Below are 24,854 nucleotides of genomic sequence, written 5' to 3'. Positions count from 1 at the left end.
ACAATGACGGAACGTCATAAACCTCCTTAACGACGTCGCCCATAACGACGCCATATCAGTTATCCTGAAGAGTCCCAATGGAAGGATAAAATCGATTGAATGAAACTGTTAACTTTTTAACTTATTTTACTATTTTATTTTATGAATATATACATCTGCACATGTGAAATTTATTTTTACGACTAAATATATATATATATATAATTACTAGTACCAGAAAACGTCTGTAACGGACAGTTTAACTTACGACACCAATAATGTGCAGTTATAATAATTAAATACGGCTACGATAAAGGGAAATTCAATTATGATATCTTACATGAAAAATCAATCGTCTTCAAATTATAAATCTACAAAAATATGTAATTAAGGAATCATGACATTTAAAATAATATTAGAAAACCAGTGTGATATGTATGTGTTGCTGTAAACATGAACAACGCAGGGTAAAGCGGAATGAGTTAAATAATATGTAAATACAGTTAAAATCTTAAGAACGGATCATCCTCAGAGAAACAATTAAGCAAGTGATGACACAGAAGGCATTATAACAGGAAATGTTTCACTGTATAAAGGTCAATAAGTTAGAACATCAACATAAATATAAAATTGTCTCAATCAATGCAGGAATATAATGAAGTTAACTAGATAGACGAATATTAAGAATAGAGCATATCAAATATCAAAGACTTTCGTGAACTGCATTGCAATCATAGCTTTAAACACAAAAATATGGAAGTACAAACCTGATAATTGCATGAGATCAGGGATGTCAATAATCGTCTTTATAATTTTAAATTTTAGTTTCTTTGTGTACATTTCGGAGTTTAGTATGACGTCCATGATCACTAAACTAGTATACATTTTTGTTTAGGGGTCAGCTGAAGAACGTCCGAGTGCGGGAGTGTTTCGCTGTATTGAAAACCCATTGGTGGCCTTATGCTGTAAGTTTCTCTTTGGTGGGGTTATTGTCTCTAACAAAATACCTATTTCCATTCCCAATTGTATTTTATTATGAAAAAATCAAGAGAGAAATTAAAATGAATAGAAAAAGAGAGGCGAAAGATACCAGAGGGACAGTCAAACTTATAAATCAAAAACAAACTTAGAACGCCATGGCTAAAAATGAAAAGACAAACAAACGGATAATAGTACACATGGCATAACGTAAAAAACTAAAGACTAAGCAACACGAACCCCACAAAAAGCTGGGGTGATCTCAGGTGCCCGGGAAGGGTAAGGAGATCCTGATTTAACTGACAGGTATCAATTGATAAAACTATTCGTTCATATATTTATCAAATTAACAAATGTTGCAATAAGAGAATTGCAGAATTTATGTTAAATGTATTGTCAGACGGATAAGAAATCTTAAGCACAATAGATAATTAACAGGAAATTAGTTGACTGTGTATTGTGTGTGCGTTTTTTTATACAATATTGAGAGCCTATCAGAGATTCTACTCAAATTAAAAGTATATTCGTAACAATGTGAAATATAGACAGAGATAGTTGAAATAGAAAAGTAAATGCCATCGAAAAACAGATATGTAAGAGAACTACGACACAACAGAAACACAACATTAAAATGTAACACACACAGAAACAAACAACATTTTTTTTCATTTTCTATCGTTAATTATCCATTTTTAGATGGTGACGTTCCCTGGTCACGATCTTACGGTGTTTATATATCTCAACTTGTACGATCCGCTCGTGTATGTAACATTTTTTTAGATTTTAATGAGAGAAATTTATGTATTACCGAAAAATTGTTACACAAGGGTTTTCGAAATTAAAAACTAGTTAAAACATTTACTAAATTTTATCATCGGTATAAGGACATTATTCATAAATATAGATCAACATGCAGACTTCTTATACGTTTAGGTATTTCACATCCACTTTTTTATTGAAATATTCTGTATAAATCAAAAAAAAATGTCAGTATTCACCTCAGAAACTAACAAAACCTCTAAATAGACTTATTAAGGAGGGATATAGTTACGATACTGGTTATCAAAAATTGCATATTTTGCCGTTAATATTGATTCACGTATAGGGTCTTTGCATCAGAACTAAACACATTTATTCAAAAAACAGTTATTGGCATGACACGGGTTATGTTCTTCTCATATATGTTATGATGATATGATACTAAACTCCTAACGTGAAGGATTGTGCCTGATATTCGTATGACGAAATCATAATCTTTCAATCAGATTAATTGAAGTCTGGAGCTGGCATGTCAGTCAACTGCCAGTAGTCTGTTGTTATTTATGTATTATTGTCATTTTGTTTATTTTTTTTGGTTACATCTTCTGACATCAGACTCGGACTTCTCTTGAACTGAATTTTGACTGTGCGTTTTGTTATGCGTTTATTTTCTACATTGACTAGAGGTATAGGGGGTTGGTTGAGATCTCATAAACATGTTTAACTCCGCCGCATTTGTGCGCCTCTGGCCTTTGTTAGTCTTGTATCATTTTAATTTTAGTTTCTTGTGTACAATTTGGAAATTAGAATGGCGTTCATTATCACTGAACTATATATATTTTTTAGTGGCCAGCCGAAGGACGCCTCCGGTTGCGGGGATTTCTCTCTACATTGAAGACCTGTTGGTGACCTTCTGCTGTTGTTTTTTCTATGGTCGAGTTGTCGTCTCTTTGACACATTCCCTATTTTCCAATTTTAATCAATATAGCAATGGCCAATTCCCGGAATTGGCACAGGGCATTTAAAGATATAAATGGTGGGTTGAACTTGGTCTCTAAATCAGGATTGTAATGTTGAATTACAATTGCCACAAATTCAAACTGTGTGTAGGATTATTTGTTAATTTCTTTTTTTTATTATTTTTTTTTATGACCAAACTATGTCCCTCTGTCGTTCATTGAAGAACATTTACAATGTCCTTTTTTTAACGCCGTGATTATCTCTTTTTGTAATTATCATGATTATTGACCTGATTGAGAAGTCATTTTTTAATGGTTAATGTCATATCTTTAACTATGTATATATGTATAAGAATTCTGTTAAATTTGTAGGATGTATGAATCAATTAGACAACCAAATTTTGAACCATTTAAATATACAAAATTTAGTCCTGGTATCTATAATGAGTTTACTTAGAGTAAGGAATAAACATGCCCTTCATCATATCGTGTCTAGTACAGGTTTCTTATAAATCTTCTGAATTGCAAAAAAAAAAAAGTTGTAATCATGTTCATCCAAATTTAGTATGTAACCTAAAAACCTTATACGAAAAATCACATTTGTATAATTTTAAATAAGTGTTTGACATTTGAATATGATTTTAAAATGAATTGTGTAAATATCTAAGGAACCAGACCCGAAGAGCAAAGCATATGATACGTTTGATAATTAGAATATGCACTGTATTAATTCAAGAGATGTAGATTGTAAAGCAAATTTGAGAGAGAAAAAACAAATGCATTTTATTTGTAATAGTTTAAGGTTGTTTTTTCACAGACATATCCTGTTGGATAGTCACATGGGAGATCATTCCATCCATAAACCTTCTGTTGACATGTCTTTTTGCAAAAGTTCACGCAGTTTTCTGTCCTTTCGCCATTTGGCTCCGGATACTGCCAGTAACTAGTGGATATTGCAGTATTGTCAGACGTCCACCTCCACTGTCCTTCCGTCTCGATATCGTTCAGGCCTATCCATACTTCAGCTTGAGAGGAAGAAAAAACAAATATAAATTAGTAAACAAAAGGTTTCATTTATAAAAAAAATATGTCTTTTTTGTTTATTCTGCATTGGCTACAGGTAAAGGGGGAAAGTTGAGACCTCCCAAAACATGTTTCATCCTGTACAATTTTCTGCCTGTCCAAATTAAAGTAAGGTAATCTTGTATATTTGTTTTTTTTTAATTCTAAATAATTTATATGTTAACGGGATAAGTATGACGTTCATTTTCACTGTTTACGATTCAGCTGAAGCCAGTCTCCAGATGCAATATTTTCTCGCTGTATTTAAGACCCATTGGTGGCCTCAGGTTAATATCATTTCTTCAAAAGAAAACATTTGAGGCCATATATAAGATTATCATATTATACTTAAACAAGAAGTGACATTCGTCCAATAAGAATAAATCAATAGAAAATACCTTGCAATTTAGAAATTAACCATGAGTTCTCTGCTACACTGTCAACCGTTGCCAAATAACCACCTTTTTGTTGGCAGTTTTTCTACAAGAAAACAAAAAAAAACATGATGAAGCTTTTTTCAAATTTCCAAAGATTCAACATAGACATTTTATATTAGTGTTAATATGCAGGTATAAGTAGGCATGGTCAAGATGTAACGGTAAAATAATTTAAACAAACTACAATTTAACTAAAGGGGAAGAACAGATATAAATTTGATTACATTGAATTGGTTGTTTTTTGTCTAAAGCCAGAGACAAGTTGTAGACAAAGTTTTTTTTCGAATTTGATGTATTTGCAAAATCTTAGACATTTCAACGAATGTGTCATCAAAATAAAAATCTACAATCGCTTGTTTATTGTGATATTGACCTTAATATCGTATGTGAACATATTTTGCATAATTTGGTCTTTATGGCTCAATAAGGATATTAAATTATAAGAAGAACAATTTCTACGAGGTCATATAAACTGAAAGTGATAGATCTAGTTTGAATTACCTTTGCAATATTCCATGTCACATTTCTATACACGAACCAATAACAGTGACCCGAGAAAGTCACCCAGTCGTCGGGACATGACAAACTTTCTGAAAACAAAATGTTAGACATTGAAGATGGATGTGATTGAAATGTATTATATCTTCCTGGTGACATTTTTTTGGTTAACTAACTAATATATTTGAGGTTATTGTTGATTCATAAATATTCGTTGGATACCAATTTTGTTGGTTTTGTGTGCAAAAAGGAACCACAATTTCAAATGATACACGAATTATAAATTTCGAAAAGTAGTAACTGAGAACTTTGCCAAAGCAAAAAAAATAAATATTCACGAGAGTGCAAGTTTAACTCTGTCTATGAAAATGTGTACCTACGAAAATAAATAAATCCGCAGTAAATCAAAAATTGTCACGGCTCAATATCTGTTCGTGTTTTTGGCTGATGCGTTTATAGCAGATCTGTCTTGGGGTGATTTTCTGTATGTGAAAGTGTCTGTTTTAACAGATAGAAAACAATGTACAAAATTTGAATTCCCTAGCCAATAAATCGGTGAAATTGATAATATTTGTTCTAACCTTACTTGCATCTGCATCATTTAATTAATTTAGAAATATATATGTTTCATTTGATTCTATATTTTCTACAATAATGCATAAGTAATTGACAATGAGACTTAATTTTCTTCAAGCTATTTATTTCCAACTGCATACCCATCATTTTATTCTTATTTCCTTTTAATAAAGAGACCATTGCAGTTTGTTTAGTTTGAATACTTCTGCATTCTCTCTTTTGTGTACCAAAATTCGATACTAAACTTGTTATCTGTGCCTTTTGTTTTTTACAGCAATCTTCCAAACTTTTGACTTTCGTTTTAATGTCTTCATCTTTCTCTAGCTTTCCTTCGACTTTGTTTATTGCTAAACTATTCTGATTACTGATATTCACGAATTCGTTTAAACTGACAAGTCGTTTTATCATCGTCCATAAGCAAGGACTTTCGGTAGATTTGTTTGATGATTCTTCCGAACAATTTTTCTCCATGGCTAATGATGAAGTAGCAGACCAAACCAAAAGAATGTAGAAGCAACTACTAGTAATCATTTTGTCATGTTAGCAGGCAAATGTGCAGAAAAAAAATTATGCTCCACAAGTTTCCGAGAATACAAATTCCAAGAAGCGATACTAGAAACCAACATGGAAACATATTACATGCTTACGTGACAATTGTAGAAATGTGATATAGTATTTCATGTATTTACTATTGATGTAAAAGAGGAAAGTGTAATATTTCATCGATTGTTATATAAATAAACGTAATGAATTTTGAATCGCCATTAATGCGTGCTTTTATATATTTTTTTTTGTGTTTAGATTTTATTTTTGGATAAATCTTTTAATTGATTTGTTAAAACTCTAGATGAAATCCGTTTTTTTTTTTTTACCTTTGCCATTTCTCACCTTAAATTACTAATTCGTAGCATGAATTTGTCATTTCATACCATGTTAATTAACCATTTTGTACAATACGAAACACGTGGAAAAAAGATTTATCATCACGTACCGTATTGAAAAAATTGCTTTATCATTTCTTTTCATATGTAAAATATGCTTTTTGTATGGGCTTTGTTGAAGGCAATATGTTGACCACAAGTTGTAAATTTCCGTTTCATTTTGTCTCTTGAGATAAACTTTCTCATTTGCAATCATACCACATCTTCTTTTTTTATATTTACTGTCCCGTACCAACATGTTTTCAACATCACCAAAAGTAATGGTCTTTTATTTTACCATACTTCCTTTTTGAAGAGTGAGTTTTATATACAGTGCATCGACTATGTATCATAAGAACAATAATGTCTTATTGTGTTATAAAACAAAAAAACGAAATTGGGGTGTGATTACATATATAAATGTGTTTTACCTGATAAAAAGTATCTCTAAATGGATGTTAAATATCTTGCATAAAACATACTAAAAAAGCAAATATGTAAAAAGGCAAGAACATTCTGTGCCAAACTGTTTTATGGTTTGTTTATATCTAGTCCAAATGATGTATTGAAAGACTATTGTAATTTTTTGCAATAGTGAAGCGCAAGGCAAAATAAAATAGCCTTTCTTGACGTCATCAATATTTTGAATAGCGTTTGCCTGACTGAAAAACAAATTTGACATTCTTCTTCTATGTTTTCAACTACATGTATAAGATATGAACATTTCTGTTTGACATTGAGCCAATCATACACAGGGGTTGGAATACACAGTCACTGTTATCTTTTATATGAATTTAGTGTATGTAAAATTAAAAGTCAAAAATAGATAACTCATCTCATTTTCAAAGCTTGTTGAATTGGTCAACAGTGGAACATAAAGAAATGTTAATAAATATGGAGGTTGCACTGACTGCCAAGCTGGGACCTACTCCGGTCTTGATCTAATAGTTTGTTAAATAATCAACCTCATTTTCGCCACAAAAGATATCCTTCATCACCCCTCTGCCTAAATTAACCTCACACTTTTTTCGTCGTGCTTGAAGATACTAATTGATATTTTGTATATCTTTATGACAAGTTACAGATCAAGTTCGAATTTTTGTTTCGGTCTGATAAATATTGTCAGAGCTAGGGACCTTGGACTTGGAAAATTCACTCATATAATTTGGCATGATTTAAAATGATGCTTGTGAAGGAAACTCATGTAATCAGTTGTGTTCAGTGGTAATTTCATGGTAACACAAATACTGTCAGTGTCTATTTTATCTGTTTTAAGGTCAACTTTATGTAAATGTACGTTTCAGTGTTAGTGTTACATTAAGTTGTTTTTTGATACCTGATCTTATCGGTACAATACTTCCTCTTATTCAGTTTCATTTAGATAATTTACAGAATGCTGATGCGAAACATGAAATGTACAAAAAGGGGGACAAGGCCTTATCAATTATCAAAAAATATTTTCAGATCACAAACAAAAACCAAAAAATCCTTGTATTTTACCAAACAGTGAAATATGTCTTAATGTATGGCAGTGAAATATGGGATGACATGAACTATAAACACTCAATGGGGTCACTATTTCATACACTTTGCGAATAATTGGCAGTAGAGAAGGCTCAATTGAGCTTTAGTAAATTTAGACTTGAATTAAGTAAAAGAGCAACAAATCCGGCAGTTATGGATGGACTGGGCAGATATCCACAATTTGTGAAGGTTTTATTGAATATGTTTTTAATAAATAAATACTATATATAATAAAAAAAAAGATGTGGTATGTTACCAATAAGAGAACTGTCCACAAGGGGACCAAAATGACACAGATATTAACAACTATAGGTCACCGTACGGCCTTCAACAATGGGCAAAGCCCATACCGCATAGTCAGCTATAAAAGGCACCGATATGACAATGTAAAAAATTCAAACGAGAAAACTAACGGCTTTATTTATATAAAAAAAAATGAACGAAAAACAAATATGTAACACAAAAACAAACGACAACCACTGATTTACAGGCTCCTGACTTGGGACAGACACAAACATAAATAATGTGGTGGGGTTAAACATGTAAGCGGGATCCCAACCCTCCCCTTAATCTGGGACTGTGGTATACCAGTACAACATGAGAACGAACTATAAATATCAGTTGAAAAAAAGCTCATATGTTTTAAAAAATCTGATGAATTATTAATAAAAAAGGCTTTCATCCGCTCAAAATCTAAACATGATGAACAGAAAAATGCTGTTATACAAGTATTCAATCTTTTTTTAAATACTTTGGCATCAACGAAATCTAAGCACTTAATTTAAAAACAAAGTTAAAAAGAAAACAAATGATGCAAACCAATACAATCATCATTTTCTCTTATATAGCTGTTCAAAAGTACTAATAAGGTAAGCACATTTACAAAATGTCCTATCATTACTTTGATCAGCTTTCTATTTTCCACATATCATTGACAATCTTATAATTTTTATGTCTGTTTTTGTTGTCTCAGTAAATGTTCTATTTTCAAAATGTGCCGTCGATCTGCATTTCTTTCTCTATAGCTTCTAAAGCTGACAGACATTGGACAGTTACATTTAATGCTCCTATTTTCTTCTTTTCATTTTTAGCATCAAATACTGAAAATATAAAGAAAATATATCTAACTCATTGTGTTTTCCTGATGTTGTACAATGTATTTAAAATAAAGTATTACCAAACATATGTGTTTCCTAGACAATTTGGTTACAGTCAACAACTGACATTAACACTTCTTATTATTATAGATAAAAAAAATAATGAGAATGGAAATGGGGACCGTGTCAAAGAGACATTAATCTAACCAAAGAGCAGAAAACAGCCGAAGGTTCCAAAAAGTCTTCAACAAAAACCCTTAGGTACGCTTCAGTTGACCACTTATCCAAAATGGCTACTAATATTTTCTAATTCAAACTAACTACAATAGTTATCTAAGGTATCAGAATTATAATTTTGTACGCCAGACGCACGTTTCGTCTACATGAGACTCATCAGTGACGCTCATATTAAATTTAAAAAATCATACAATACTAACATACACATTGTTGATTCACTATCTAAGAATTTTTTATGTGAGTGACCAAACTACCGCGAAAATGAGGTGAAAGTAAATTTAACCTACCATACAGACATGAAAACCAGACAACCATTTTATGCCCCAATATAATTACACTGTGGTGAATAATAATAGAGAAACAGACCTTATAACGAACCTAATGTTGACCACTGCACCAACAATACGACACCAAGGTTAGAATGAACACTGCCAAGTAGATATGATATTCCGTGCAGACATTATATATACCCTATAAAGTTGACTTAGTGATTATAGTATATGAGAAAGGGATCTGTTCAATAAAACATGACTGTATCTGCACACCGCAGGCAGGACGAACTTATATCTCTCAATCATATTATTGGGTGGGTGGTTTTTTTGGAGGAGAGGGTGATTGGTTTCTTACTACAGCCAGTGTTCCTACTAGGAATATCATTGTGTAGCCCATATTTTTCGGCATTGATTTTCTATCAAACAAATGTTCTTTTTTCTTGTTTTTAGTTACTTCACGACGAGATTCAATATGGCTGAACAAAATAGGCGAACAATGAACGGTAAAAAAAAACATTTTGGGACAATAAGTGTGACCTGAACCTGAGTAGCAATTCTGAACGATTTCAAAAATATGTAGCTCTATGGTCTGCAAATAGTTTTAAAAAAAACATAAGGACCTAAGAGATACATTTCCACAGTTATCAAATGTTGTAATTAAAAGTATCATTCTATGAAATACTTATTCTTTATTCGTTCATCTAAAAAAAAAGTCATGTTTTAAAAAAGACCCATACTCAGCCATTCTTTTTCCTTATGGGAAACTTACACTTTGTCATGTTTCACATTTCTAAGTATATAATTAGGCAAATATTCTGTTGCTGGAATACCAAGATCTATGTCAATTTTCATTAATCAGTTCTCTCAGGAAAATGAATTGTACTTACTTGGAATATCATGGTCTATGACATCTTTATGGTTAATTAATATATCTCGGACACTGACAAATGCAATACCAATATCTTCACATTCTCCCTCGTCATCATCTTCTGGGGGCTCACTAACAACTGTGAAACGAATCCTGAAACAAAAATATACTTAATTTATTATAAAAAGGCTCACTAAAACAAGTGAAACGAATCCTGAAACAAAAATATACTTTATCTATTATCTAGGGACTCACTAACAACAGTGAAACGAAAACTGAAACAAAATATACTTTATCTTGTATCTTGTATCTGAGTGCTCATTCACAATTGTGAAACGAATCCTGAGAAAATATACTTTATCTATTATCTGGGGGCTCACTTACAAAGGTGAAACGAATCCTGAAAACGAATATACTTTATCTATTATCTGAAGGGTCTCACGTACAAAAGTGTAACAAATCCCGAAAAAATATATACTTTCTCTATTATATGGGGGCTCACGTACGATTATCCGGGGGGGGGGGGGGAAATACTATTATCTTGGAGCTCATTAAAGATTATCAAAAGACCCTGCAGATATACATAAGTAACTATTTGGATCAGCATCAACAATCACTCTAGAACGGTAAAGTGCCGCCACCATCTGTTTTTGTGTTGATTAGCATTTTGTTCAAGTTTCACCCACCACTTTTATTCCCCTTTAAAAGTGTCCTGTACCAAGTCAGGAAGATGGTCATTGTTATAATATTGTTCGTTTCTCTGTGTGTTGCATTTTAACGTTGAGTCGTTTGTGTTTTCTCTTATTTTTGAGATATTGAGATAAGACGTGGCACGGTACTTGTCTATCCCAAATTCATGTATTTGGTTTTCATGTTATATTTGTTATTCTCGTGGTGTTTTGTCTGATGATTGGTCTGTGTCTGTGTGTGTTGCGTTTCGGTGTTGTGTCGTTGTTCTCCTCTTATATTTAATGCGTTTCGCTCGGTTTTGGTTTGTTACCCCGATTTTGTTTTTTGTCCATGGATTTATGAGTTTTGAACAGCGGTATACTACTGTTGCTTTTATTATTCATACCATTTGCTTTAGGCACACTTAAGATAGAGAACGAAAAATTCAAATTTTGCAATTTTTCATTTTTAAACTCTAGAACATTGAAAGTGACACCATCAACATTCAATATTGATCTGTGTTTAGAAGTCATAAGCATTGTGAACAAGTTGTATAACATATGTTTGAGGAAAACTACAGTTAGAGAACAGTAACGTAAAATTCATCAGTTTTCAAATTTGTAAAGGGGAATAATTCTAAAACGATAACAGTGACGCCACCAAAATGCAAACTTGATCTGTATTTTGTGGTAATAAGCATTGAGTATATGTTTCATAATACTAGGTGATAAAGTTAAAGAACAGAAACCGATTTTGGGTAAAATGTATTGCCCCCGCAGCTACCTTGAGGGCATAATAATTCCTATTATATAAATAAATGAAACTCAATTTCTGAACTATTAAGATAAGTATGTGGTACAAAGAAATGTGTCATGTGAACCGGAATTTAATTTATCAAGTGTAAAAAGTATATAGGGTACAAACCTGCCACCATCAGGGTCATCAGGTAACAACATTCCAGCTAGGTATTGTCTCTTAGGGTAATGCTTAGCCATGTCTACATTGAATGCTGTAAAACAAACTCATTTGTTAATATCTAGGTCATTCGATAGCAACGTACTTGTTCGTTTTCAACCTCATTGTCTTGGTGAAAAGCTATTCCATGGTTATATAATTCTTAAACACACCCTTATAATTTAGCATAAAATGCAGTAGATTTCACAAACTCTTCAATCGATGAAGAGTTCCCTTAATTATAGAGGCATACTCTAATGAACAACTTTTAATAAACATGTAACTAACAACAACAAAAATCAGATATACAGCATAAAAATAATATTCTGTCTTTCATATTTGACCAATTTATATCACCAGCCCATCTATTGTTAGATGTAATCGAAACATAAACAGCAATTGCAAATTAAAGTTTATTGACTCCCCTTCAAATAAACCTAGTTTGCTAAACAATATTTTTTGTTCAGAAGAAACACTGTGATCAACTGTGAAAGTGGAAACATGTTAAACAAATCAATCGCAGACGAAATGAAATTGATTTACACTTACTTTTGCTGTAGTTAAAATTGATAGGTTGTTCTGCCTTTGGTTTAGGTAGAGAAAACGGAGTTTCTAGTTCCTCTAGCCTGATTCCTAGGAAGTTGTACGAGACAAACAGTTTGCATATACTCTCTTCATCTAGTACTGCTGCTCCGGTTGATAGCACTAAATGGGTTATTGTCACTGTTACTATATTACTCTGAAATTAGTACATTGAATTAAGGATGTTCACCTGATTGGTGAAGAAAAACATGTAAGGATTCTGCGGGACCAAGTGTCTCGCCTAATTTATGAAGCTAATAAATGTTCTTAAAAACGTATGAAGTATATATGCATGAATGTATTTGTTCTGATATACACGTCACAAAAGGACAGGCAATTACCATATAAAAAATAAAAAAAATTATCAATGATGGGTTAAATGATTAAATACATTAGTAATGAAGCAACTAAATAATACAAATCTAACAAGAATTTGCAGTTTGTATGCAATGTTAACTGGAAGTAAACTACGTACATAATTTTAAAAGTAACATACGGAAAAACAGGGTTTTTTTACTTTCCATCTTTATACTGGCTTTGGATCATAAACAAGCTTCTGCACAAGTTTGAGTAGTTGAGAAATACAGGATAGTTTAAGAAGTTTTTTAAATTTTTTAAAAATTAACCACAGAATAATTGTTTTATTTACCATGTTAACTTGTAGGAACAAAAAAAATCATTTATAAGTAGAATACGAAAATATTTTTTTTTACAAAATTTACTTTTCAATTCCATCTTCCGATCATAAACAAGCTTTTGTCCTACTAAAGTAGAAATCCAAAATAGTTTGAGAAAGTTATTGAAAATTTAAAAAACTTAACCACAGAGTTTACTGGCAGAAAAACAAAGTCATTTTATAAGTTAAGTACGGATAAACAGGAAATAATTTTTTACACAATTTCCTTCTAGATACAATCTTTTGATCATAAATAAGCTTCTGTCCAAGTTTGGTAGAAATCAAGGATAGATTAATAAAGTTATCAAAAAAAAATGGCGGAGACCTGATATGGCAAAATGTATGGGTACCACGAATTCTTACAGCAAATCATTTGACAAAAAGAATGGAATTGTCAATCAATTTATAAAAAAAGTTTCTCGTGGTGGCATACGATTTCTAGACAGAATTAAAAACCAATTGTTCAGAGATCAATTGAAGGTCTTTCCACTGAAAATAATGTATTTTAATATGAAAGTTGTAAAATTAAGTTTAAAATGTCATTTCAATCGTCAACTGATAGGTTATTGTACGCTGAATACAGAAATATATGGTTTCTATACAAACAAAATTAAATAAGGGAGATAATTTATTACTTCCGGTTTGAAAAATGTTACTTCCGATAATATTTGAATATTTAATTGACACTGATTCCAAAAAGATCTGGTTCTATATACTTTTTTATTAATAAAGTACAAAAAATAGCTACTTCCGGTTGACACGAGGTCACTTCCGGTTGTTTTTTTCAAGTTTAAATGGTTTGATACCTTTCGCCAAAAGTCTCATGGCTATATCATGTATACATATGAGCTGAAGGCAAAGGTCAAAAACTAGAAAGTCAAATTAATCTATGACCTTGAGATCAATTTCAAGGTCATAAACCAAGGACCTCAAATCAAAAGGCCATAGGTCTTAATTATATTTGGTTAATCAGTTATATCACCATAGGCGTATTTTTAAATACAAGAGGGGAGAAAACTCACTTTTACGTTCGACGTACCCTTGCAATCAAAATTTACGTGTTACGACATGTCGCAACTAACAATTTAGAAAAAATAATTTGTCGATATCTTATACGGTTTCTGGAAATTAGTGGAAATAAGCCAAATTCAAAAATTAGAATATGACCTTGACCTTTGACCTTGACCTAATTTTTATTTTTTTGGACCAAGGACCTCAAATCAAAAGATCCTTGGTCTCTAGCATTTATGGTTTACAAGATAGAAATGCATATCACTTATATCAAATGCATAAGGGGAAATAGCTCTCATATGAAGCGTTCATATCACTTCGGTCAAAATAGGACAAATCATGCGAAGGATATAGCTATCAATTTTGTAAAATAAATTTGTCATAACATTTTACGGTTGCGAAGGAGTTGCGCTAACAAGGAAAACAGTGTTTGGGGAGGTAACTCCTACAATAAAAAGTATTCGTTTACGCAGGGTAAATTTCAAAAGCGCATAAACTGTTCGATATCATATACCAAATATCTAAGCGACATATTGCGAAACAAATGTTTATCGCAAGAACAAAATTAGGCGGAAGAAAAAAAAAATATTCAGAAGAAAAACAATAGGTCTTTCCACAGAAAAGTGGAAAGACCTAATAATTACAACCGACTAAAGCTGGTTTCATTACCGACACCCAATAACTAAACAATGGTCACCAAAACAATGCAACACCACACACCTCTTTAAAAACTCATCTAGAAATGTATTTACTTCGATTTGAATGTTTGAAACATCCTCCGTATAGCCCTTACTTAGCGCTAATGGATTTTGCGGAATTTCCGCGTATTAAATATTTTCGCCGTAGACAAAGGTTCGACGATTTACCTGAACTCAGACAGGAAGTAACAAACATAATCTTCAAAATGAAAACAAAACAGTTTGAGAGTATATTTGATGACTGGTTAAAAAATGTAAAATATTCTTTGAAAGAGGACCTACGTTGCGAAAAGTTAAAATGTTGACGTCGTCAAACGCCGGATCGTCAGAAAAAATTGTTTGATGCTCCGGTTTAGCAGATATTGATAAAAATACGATTATTTAAACAGGAAATGAACTAAAAGTTGTGAACACTTAATCAGTAAATCATGAAGTTAGGTATATACTTGTTTATTTAATTGCTGACGGGTAATAAAATATTTTATCGAAATTGTCCTCAAACTTTACGGACAATCCGTATACTGATAAATATAAACATATAGAGCAAGATATAGAGCAAGATATAATTCAAATAATTATAATTATAATGTAAATTTAATGAAATAGTGCTGCTTCTATTCTATATGTTTGTTTAATCATTTTAAATAGCTAAAGATGTGACTATCACTGTATCAATGAGCACATTTTGATTTTTACAAGTTTCGGTTATGCGTACACAAATAAGTAAAATGTATGTTTTTTAGCATTTTTATGGTTATTTCCATGCCGTATTTTGAATGTTATAGAATTACTGGTACAATAGTGATTCCTAGGTTGCTTTTTTTTTCTTTTTCTTTTTTCCTATCGTCAAAAGAAAGACATTGGTCTCAAACTTAAAATGGAAACATTTTTTTACAATTCAAAATGTTTCCTTTATACATGTTGGTTAAAAGGAAGGAAACAAACTACGTGTACTACAATAACAAAAGAAATAGCCAACGAATTGAACAAATCAACACAAGAAAATCAATGCAGCAACTAAAGTAGCATACACTTGCATATAAATGAACACAAGGCATATCAGTTTATATATACAAACAAGTCTAAATTGAAATCAACGTTCACACCTTTGATTGCGTTGGATAAAAGCCGCAATTTTTATTCGTGTGCATGCAATACAAATTTCTTTGTAGAGGGGTCTAAATACAGCACAAACAACATTTTATAATAGACCAAAAAAGTGAAAATGTATATTTTAACAAAACGCATTTGACTAGGTAAAAAATACGAACAACTGATGTTACACCCTGCCTAATGCCATGAACGATTGCCAAATCAATTGACAACAAGATATAACAAAATGAATTTTAATATTTATGTTATGCCAAAGAGAAAACAATAAACTTGCGACAAGATGGAATACCACTAACATGATGTGCCAAACTTTGAACACAATATCCGTATTTCGACATTTAGTGTCTCCTTGGTGACGTTACGGATTGAAACAGTATTTGGAAGGCTAAATAATTTACTTCAATTTATGATAAATTTTTGACACTTAAAGATTCAAAATAGGATGAATAAATTAGATAAACCGGAGGGTAACTACAATACAAGACCAAACTTAAAAATATATAAAAAGTCTAAATTGAAAACAACGTTCAAACCTATGATCGCGTTTGATAAAAATCGCAATTTTCATTCTTGTGCATGTAACACAAATTCGTGGAAGAGGGGTCTAAATACAGCACAAACAACATTTTTAACAGGCACAAAAGAAGTGAAAAAGTATATTTTAACAAAACGCATTTGACTTAAAGGACAAAAAACTGATGTTCTTAAACCCTGCTGACTGCCATGAACGATTGTCAAATAAATTGATCAAAAGATAATTACAAAATTGGTCTTTTTATTAGTTTGATACCAAAGAGAAAACAATAAATTTGAGGCAAGATGATTTACCACAAACATGAGGTGCAAACCTTTGAGCAAAATATCCGGATTTCGACAATCAATGTCTCATCAATGATGCCAGGGATCGAAACAGTATTTGGACGCCCATATAATTTATCTAAATTTAAGGATAGACTCTTGAATTTTAAAGAGTCAAAATAGGGTGAACGGATTACATAAACCGGATGGAAAATATTATACAAGCCCAAACAAAACAATATCAAGAAGTCTAAATTGAAGACAACGTTCAAACCTATGATTGCGCTGGATTAAAACCGCATTAATTATACATGTGTATGTTATACAAATTTCGTTGAAGAGGGATTTAAATAACATTTTCCAAAGACAAAAAAAGTGAAAAGTATATTTTAACAAAATGCATTGACTGACTAACAGAACGAACAACTGATATAAGCAATTGCAACAGTTACAATTTAACAGCGGTATACTACTATTGCCTTTATTAAGCATTAAAAGCTTAAAGAAAACAAATGACGGTTACTATTCTCTCAAAAGTAATAAGTCATTTATATTCAAGCGTGTGATTAAATAAACACACAAAAAATAATAGGTAAATGCAAGTTGTCTTAAAAATGGAAAGTCTTTTTTAATGACAACTTTTCATTAATGCATTAATATTTGATTATTCAATTTAGAAGTAATATAACGGATGTGTTCTGTTTGTTATTTTTTGTTTGTATAACATGTATAAGTGAGAGTTAAGTAGACAGTTTTAGGTTTGTATTCATCGCTCATTTACAATAATATTAAGAAAACCTCACTCAAAAAGCACATAGAAGCACAATTCAACACATATATACTTACATTTGCTATATTTGCCGGACTAGTATTCTAAAATGTATAAAAGACAAAAAATTCATCAGAAATTGTAGATATGTACAAATATGCATGCATAGCATGATATCTATTTTACTGGTGACAAAAAGTAGATATAGGAAGCCAATTCAGTAAACTTATTACAGTGATGACGGAATACTTAAAGGTTTTTTTACAAGTTACATGTAGCAACAACTGAATTCCTTGCGAAAATACCACTGGTCTCTCGAACTAGTGCGTGTTCCGAGGACTACAGTGAATCCTAAATGACGAGTACGTGTTTTTATTTGTATCTTCTGACCTAATCTAGTTTATAATTTTGACAAGTGTATTTCGGGCTTCCTTCATACACGTAGGCAGATCATCAACAAGGCGGATATTCTTTCCGGCTAAATTTGACCCATGTGATAAGAATAACTCTTTATCAGCAGCATAACGAATAAATCTGATTGATGTAGGATATGGTCGGTTTTTTTCTTCTGTATTCTGTCTAGCAGGAATTCTATTAGCATTTGCAAATGGAAAACTATTTACTTTAGCATGTTTAGGTTTTTCCATTTTTAAATATTTTAACACCAAGTCATCAATTACTTTCCAAATGTTTCCTTTATTCTTTTCAAGCAGTATATTTGCAGTTGTGTTTTTCAAGAAGTAAATGCTTTTCTCGATCAAATTTACCTATTATTGCATTGGATAAGAATTGCAATTTTATACACGTTCATAAAATAAAAACATTTCGTTGTAGATGGGTCATAATACAGCACAAACAACATTTTCCAAAAGACCAAAATAGTGAAAAACTATATTTTTACAAAACGCATTGACTAACAGGACGAAAAACAGATATGAGCAATAGCAACATGTTTGAACAGTTACAATGTAAGCGGTATAAGCCTCAAGCAAATAAAATTACTGTAACTTTCTCTCAGAAGTAATAAGCCATTAACATTTAAGCTTATAATGAAATAACCACACAAAAAATAATATAGAAATGCAAGTGGTCTAAAACAAATGGGAACTAATTAAGTCTTTTTTTCAAATAAGTTTTCATTTATGCATCAATATTTTATTATTCAATTTAGAAGTAATATAACAGATATTTTCTGCTTGTTATTTGTTGTTTGTGTAAGTGAGAGTTAAGTAGATAGTTTTAAGTTTGTATTCATCGCTCAACGGAATTTGATGAGACTGTCATTAAAGTGAGAGGTTTCGCGCTATAGAACCAGGTTTAATCCACCATTTTCTACATTTGAAAATGCCTGTACCAAGTCATGAATATGACAGTTCTTGTCCATTCGTTTTTGATGCGTTTTGTAATTTGATTTTGCCATGTGATTATAGACTTTCTTAATTGATTTTCCTTTTAAGTTCAGTATTTTTGTGATTTTACTTTTCATTTACAGTAATATTAACAAAGGCTCACTCAAAAAGCACAAATAACTACAATTCAACATATATTTACTTACAGTAACTCTCTTTGCAGTACTAGTATTCTAAAATGTATGTGAGAAATTAATCCAGTTTATAATTTTGACAAGTTCATTTCGAGATTCATTCATACACGTAGTCAGATCATCAACAATGTGGATATTTTTTCCGGCTAGATTTGACTCATGTGCTAAGAATAACTCTTAATCAGTACAATGTATTCTGTCTAGCTGGTATTCGATTAGCATTTGCAAATAGGAAACTATCTAGTTAAGCATGTTTAGGTTTTCCCATTTTTAAATAATTTATCACCTAGTCATCAATTACTTTCCAAATGTGTTCATAACTCTTTTCAGGCATGTCATACACTAAAGCAGTATATTTGCAGTCGTGTTTTTCAGAAGTAACTTCTTTTCTTGAAACTATTTCATGTTAGTCTAAAAATTCTACATCATTGACTCTAACTTCTCTACCACTATGGATTTCACACTGAGTGCCATAGCCTCAACCTCTCTTTGTAACTGATTGTGATCTTGTCACAATTCTTTAATCTTGAACAGTTTTTGAAACCTCTAACATTACTTGTGTTACATAATTTTTTACCTCCTGCACTAGCTCTGAAAAAAATATTTTCAATGGTATCTAATATCTCTTAAAGTCTCATGTAGATGAATTAGGCGTCTGGTGTATTAAATTACAAGCCTGGTACAGTTGATATCTATAAGCATGTCTAAATGTATTATGAATTTTTTGTTTATATATTTCTCTGTCCTGAATGTTATTGCATTTATTTGTGCTGTAGTTCTGTCATTTCAGTGTTATTTGTCATATTACCATACAAGCGCAAGGTTTGGCTAGCAACAATATCCTGTACTAAGTCAGGGAAATGGCAGGTGTCATCTTATAGCTCGTTTCTGTGAGTATTTCATTGTGTTTTTTTGCTGCACTTTAGTGCTTCAGTTGTTTTGTTGTTTTCCTCTTAAAGGTGATGTACTTCCCTTGGTTTAAGTTTGTAATCCGATTTTTTTTCTCTAAATAGATTTATGACTTTCGAACAGTGGTATACTACTTCTGCCTTTAGTCTGTGAAATTTGACTAATTACCAATAATCCGATATCGTCAGATAGAAACACTTTACATATTGGTATGTTTCTACAAGTACTATTTTGACGAATTGTTTTTTGGTTTTTTTTGTATTTCAAATATTTACTCATTTTTTTTTAATGTGCATGTTAGATTGTATTTCTTAAAACAAAGTTGAAGAATCTATATTTCATTCACGTTTGTTTTGTTTTTTGTTAAAATGATATTCAATGATATAAGAAACTTTTATTACACAAACCTACTGAAATAGTTTAAAAGTAAGAAGAGGTAAAAATTATACTGCTTTTACATATAAACGTAGCCTAAAGGATGACCTGTTAATTCTTTCAGATTTTTTATAATGGAACTTTATAGAAACCATGTTTCATATACTTTCCACAATAAGTTACACGACTCTCAGTAATTGTAATTGTGCATTACCTTTCCGATATCTTGAATGGAAAGAATCTTGTGCTTATCTGTTGACTTAAGTTTTTTGTGAATTTTCTCTTTACATGAAATACATAGTAAAATATCGCAATCCACACATTTCCATGTTATATTCTGTTGATCGCAAAACTGACACAACAAAGCCGTTTGTGCTGCATCCTTATTAGTATTGGATTGTTCCGCCATCACGAATTCGAAATTGTCTAAAACAGTAAAATACATGACAAATGTATGAGTAGTAATGATTAGGTATAAGCATTGCTACAGGAAATTGATGATGTCAACAACTTCTTTAGCATTAGTAACATGATTGTTAGTTTAAGGGGATAAGCTGTTGAATTGCAAACAAATATGTTAGTTTCTATTCCTTTTAATTAACGTACTCGAATGTCAGGAAAATATAGGCTCTCTATCAAAATCAGTCTTTAAAAATTAAAAGTGCGCTAAATAAGTGACCCTCGATCTTTCTTCTAAAAGATTTAAGTTTCATGTACGATTTTATTATAAAGACATGCGAAGACTTAATAATGCTGACATCTTCACATATATGCACTTGTTTGCGGTTGACCTTTGATTGAACTGTACATTTTTTTTCAATCTCGCAAAAACGAAAGTAAATACGCTGAACTTTCCAATAATATACATTCAGCTGAGTGTAAGGTAGTGCAATACAAATTTAATTTCAGCTTAGATATTTGTTTGGTGTGATATATATTTTCACTAATCTCATACTAAGAACAAAAACAATGGTAAAAAATAATTGCGTTCTCCATTTATACTGTATTCTTTGCAACAAAATTATTTTCATTTAACGGCGTACATTCTTCTATTTGCGGTATTTGTTCAAGCTTATGGTTGGGTATTTTTCTATAAATGTTTAACATCTATCACTTTACTAATTTAGTATATCTTTTGATTGAGTAAAGCCTTTTCAGTTGATATTTTATAGTTGGTCACTCTATGTTGTGACGTTACACTTTTGTTTCAGATGGGGTGAAAGTAGTTACCAATATAAACGTGTAAACCCGCTGCATTTGTTTGCACCTTTCAGAAATCTAATGTTCAGAAGTTGTTGTTTGTTGATGTGGTTCATAAGTGTCTGAATGGTTTTAGTCTAGTTACATGTTGAGCCTTGTATAGCTTGCTTTTCGGTGCGAGTCAAGGCTCCAAATTGAAGACCGTACTGAAAACCTATAATGGTTTACTTTTACAACTTGTGACTTGGTTTGCGAATATGTTCATTGGCATGCATACCACATCTCCCTTTACCTATCAAAGTCCCTCCACTTTTACCAATAGAATTAACACAAAAAAAACAGACCTTGTTTTTGTAGTTAGGTTGTTTAAATTTTTTTGCAGCTACTGTTACATGTATTACCTAAGACATGTTATCATAACACTATACTGCTGTGAAAGCTGATAGCATTATGAGCGGGTAAATCAAACATTTCCAATGGTCATATAAACGAATATTTAAAATTAAGAATAAGAAGGAACATATAATTCTTTACCGTAGTCTGATACTAAATCCCATTAACATTTTCAGAAAAATAGGAGAGGATAAATACCAAAGGATTTCCAGGAAATGCTACCGCCAAACATCTAACGAGAGTGAAAATTGGAAAAAGAGTAAAAAAACGATAACAATTCTAAAAACGTTCATCGGAAGATACCCAGAACTTGTTGATAAATATTCCGTATCAACTTCACAAATAATACAAGATGGTCTTGAAGTATAGATTTTGCGTACTGACGTTGGTTATCATCTTAATAACGCGTTATAGTATTATTTTATTAGTCTTTATTAATATTGCTTGTACATTTTTGAGATATTCTTTTGAATTGACTCTGTGGTTATATAAAAACATCATGCTTTGAACGACAAAATTATTTCATTTACTTAAATTACTCTTACTGATGGATTTTGACATACTATGAATGATAAAATTATTTCATTCATTAAAATATTTTAAATTTCTGTTAAGTCTGTTTTTATTTTATACATTTGACGTGATACTGTACGTATATGTATCCCGTCATACTTTGAACCACACCTTATTTATTTATTATTATTACATTTACTGTTGAGTCTGTTGTTTGTTATATCAACTTTAAGTGACTATGCATGTATGTATACCTTCATACTTTGAACGACAAAATTATTTTTATGTCTACCTGTTCGAATTTCAAACGCGCATTTTTACACCAGCAATGAAAACCTTCTTTCCTTTACGGGTTGACTTTATATACATATATTAAGTGGTACAAGAAAAGCAAAATGAGTATGTTAAATTTGATGTATGCCTTTTTGTGATTCTTCGTTACATTTGTTGTTTTTATAGTGATATTAAGATGATAACACAATATTGACTGCTGTACCCCTATTTTTGACATTTTTACTCTTTGAGTATGTTTGTTTTGTTCATACATCATTGACAATGTAATGGAATTTGATGCGACTGTCATACAAGTGAGATGTTTAGGTAGCTATAAAACTAGGTTCAATCCACCATTTTCTACATTAGAAAATGCCTGTACCAAGTCAGTTTTGATTTTTCTTTTTTGAATTTTCCTCGGAGTTCGGTATTTTTGTGTTTTTAATTTTTTAAGCTGTGGATTAATTCATCCAGTTAGGTAATAACGGTCAGCTGAAAAATTTAAAATATGCTGAAATTGAATCACTGTATTTTTGTTGTGAAAGTACTTTAATTTGTGGGGTATCAATTTTAGTGGTTTTCGTGGATGACTTTATCCACGAATTTAAGTGTCAAACGAAATAGAACAACCATTGTCCAAATCAAGACATGGAAAGATCCCCATCGGTAGGTTTGACTACTGATATGATCTAGAGAATATATTAAATAACGCAAATCTGAGAATAATGTAATAGCAGTTACAGAAATACAACCGCATGCAGGATTATACCCATGTAATCTTTAATAACTAAACTGAACAACTTTTGATCTTTTTCAAAACTCTCATAATAATATTTTTGATCGATGAAAGTCGGATTTCCGGTATTGATATGCTAGCATGAAAAGTGTTCATTTAATATCCTCATAGTTCTCGTACATATGGGAAATAGTAATTTTATGCTGTGCTTGATTTTGATAAGAATTATTTGACAATTCAAGATATGTTTATAGCAATTGTATATGTTACTGTTTTCTTTAGGTGACATGTTTATGGCTTAATAAACGCCTTTGATGGTCTTTAATATGTTGATCACTTTATCATGGGTTAATTAGTGTTATCACTACTATTTACACGGGTCAATGTTTACTTTGCAATTTCCTTCAATCAAGACTATTTGTAACCTTCGTTTCTAAAGGCTTTAATAATTTTTAAACTAAAATACACGAATTTAAAAACCCACGAACATGTAAATATTGCTCAAACCACGAAATGGGATACCCACGAACTAAAGAACTTTCACAGTATATAACTTGTTCATAACAATGACTCATCAAAATAAGTACATAAACTTTAATGCCAAACATCTATTTATAATTATGTCAATACCCATGACAATTCATATCAACACAGACGTGTTGACAACTGGGGCAGTGATATTCTCGGAGAAGAAGTTTCTACCAGACTCTCAATATATGTTTATTTCGTCTGCTGTACGCCAAAAATTCTATGCAAACGTTGATTTATCGCAACGTTCTTTAGTCATGGTCTCAATAGATCTTACTTTAATTGAAGAGAATATTGTTATGTATTAAAGACAGTTAGAAATTTTTTGATGTAATCAAAAACACACTTTTTTATTGGTTTTTCTTATTCCTCCTTACCTAATAAAGTAATAAAGTATAAATACACACAATTAGTTTTTATACTTACTTGTATCAGAATATTTAAACACATCTTATTATAACTAAGACAGGTAATCATTCTAACTTGGTCACACAACATCAAATCATTGATTTTTCTACATATAAAGATCATGAATACACAAATATGATAAAAGTCAATACCCTTATTAAAGTGTTCAAATCATTTTGTATTTTAAATAGAGTTTATTTAAATAGAATATAGACAGGTAACTACACTTTGTGAAAAAGTTCGTCATACGGCAAACGTTTGGTTATCTAATAGTATTGTGTACCAATTTTATTATTAATGTTCTATTCTATTATCTTCATTTATAAGCTGAAACAATTTTATCTTCAACGTATAAGATATAAATATAAGCACTATAAGGGCAATAAACCGATAATAAACATTTCATTTTTTATATTAACTCAAAGTTTATTGTTAGACAAATATGAGACTCGAGTAGATGAAACGCACGTTTGTCATTCCAAATCATTATCCTGTCATCTTCAATGAGTTTTTACTTCAGATGTTAATTCTAGCCAATTA

At 31.2% G+C, this 24,854-nt stretch overlaps 2 protein-coding genes across 2 annotated transcripts; both read right to left on the bottom strand.

The window, feature by feature from the left end:
• Positions 1-3,458: 3,458 nt before the first annotated feature.
• On the bottom strand, positions 3,459-4,831 carry LOC134689980 (perlucin-like protein). The gene is made up of 3 exons (XM_063549951.1): positions 4,676-4,831; positions 4,136-4,217; positions 3,459-3,700 (listed from the first exon to the last, which is right to left on the bottom strand). Exons 1-3 carry the CDS (start codon positions 4,829-4,831, stop codon positions 3,459-3,461), a joined length of 480 nt encoding a protein of 159 aa, XP_063406021.1.
• Positions 4,832-11,674: 6,843 nt separating this feature from the next.
• LOC134689979 (uncharacterized) lies at positions 11,675-24,495 on the bottom strand. The gene is made up of 6 exons (XM_063549950.1): positions 24,333-24,495; positions 20,478-20,689; positions 18,992-19,018; positions 17,514-17,540; positions 12,339-12,528; positions 11,675-11,844 (listed from the first exon to the last, which is right to left on the bottom strand). Exons 2-6 carry the CDS (start codon positions 20,670-20,672, stop codon positions 11,675-11,677), a joined length of 609 nt encoding a protein of 202 aa, XP_063406020.1. The 5' UTR covers positions 20,673-20,689; positions 24,333-24,495.
• Positions 24,496-24,854: the final 359 nt, after the last annotated feature.

The sequence above is a fragment of the Mytilus trossulus genome, chromosome 11, assembly GCF_036588685.1.
Source record: "Mytilus trossulus isolate FHL-02 chromosome 11, PNRI_Mtr1.1.1.hap1, whole genome shotgun sequence".
Taxonomy (NCBI): Eukaryota; Metazoa; Mollusca; class Bivalvia; order Mytilida; family Mytilidae; genus Mytilus; species Mytilus trossulus.
The sequence above is the reverse complement of the archived record's forward strand: the minus strand, read 5'-3'. Positions and strand labels throughout refer to the sequence as shown.

What these genes read in the sequence shown, in the direction of transcription:
- LOC134689980 (XM_063549951.1), bottom strand. Translation starts at nt 4,831, where the DNA reads ATGTCACCAGGAAGATATAATACATTTCAATCACATCCATCTTCAATG. An exon ending in TGACATGGAATATTGCAAAG is followed by an intron (nt 4,218 to 4,675) that starts GTAATTCAAACT and finishes GTTTTCTTGTAG; the next exon opens with AAAAACTGCCAACAAAAAGG. An exon ending in GTTAATTTCTAAATTGCAAG is followed by an intron (nt 3,701 to 4,135) that starts GTATTTTCTATT and finishes CTTCCTCTCAAG; the next exon opens with CTGAAGTATGGATAGGCCTG.
- LOC134689979 (XM_063549950.1), bottom strand. Translation starts at nt 20,672, where the DNA reads ATGGCGGAACAATCCAATACTAATAAGGATGCAGCACAAACGGCTTTG. An exon ending in CCATTCAAGATATCGGAAAG is followed by an intron (nt 19,019 to 20,477) that starts GTAATGCACAAT and finishes CATACATTTTAG; the next exon opens with AATACTAGTACTGCAAAGAG. An exon ending in GTACTGCAAAGAGAGTTACT is followed by an intron (nt 17,541 to 18,991) that starts GTAAGTAAATAT and finishes TATACATTTTAG; the next exon opens with AATACTAGTCCGGCAAATAT.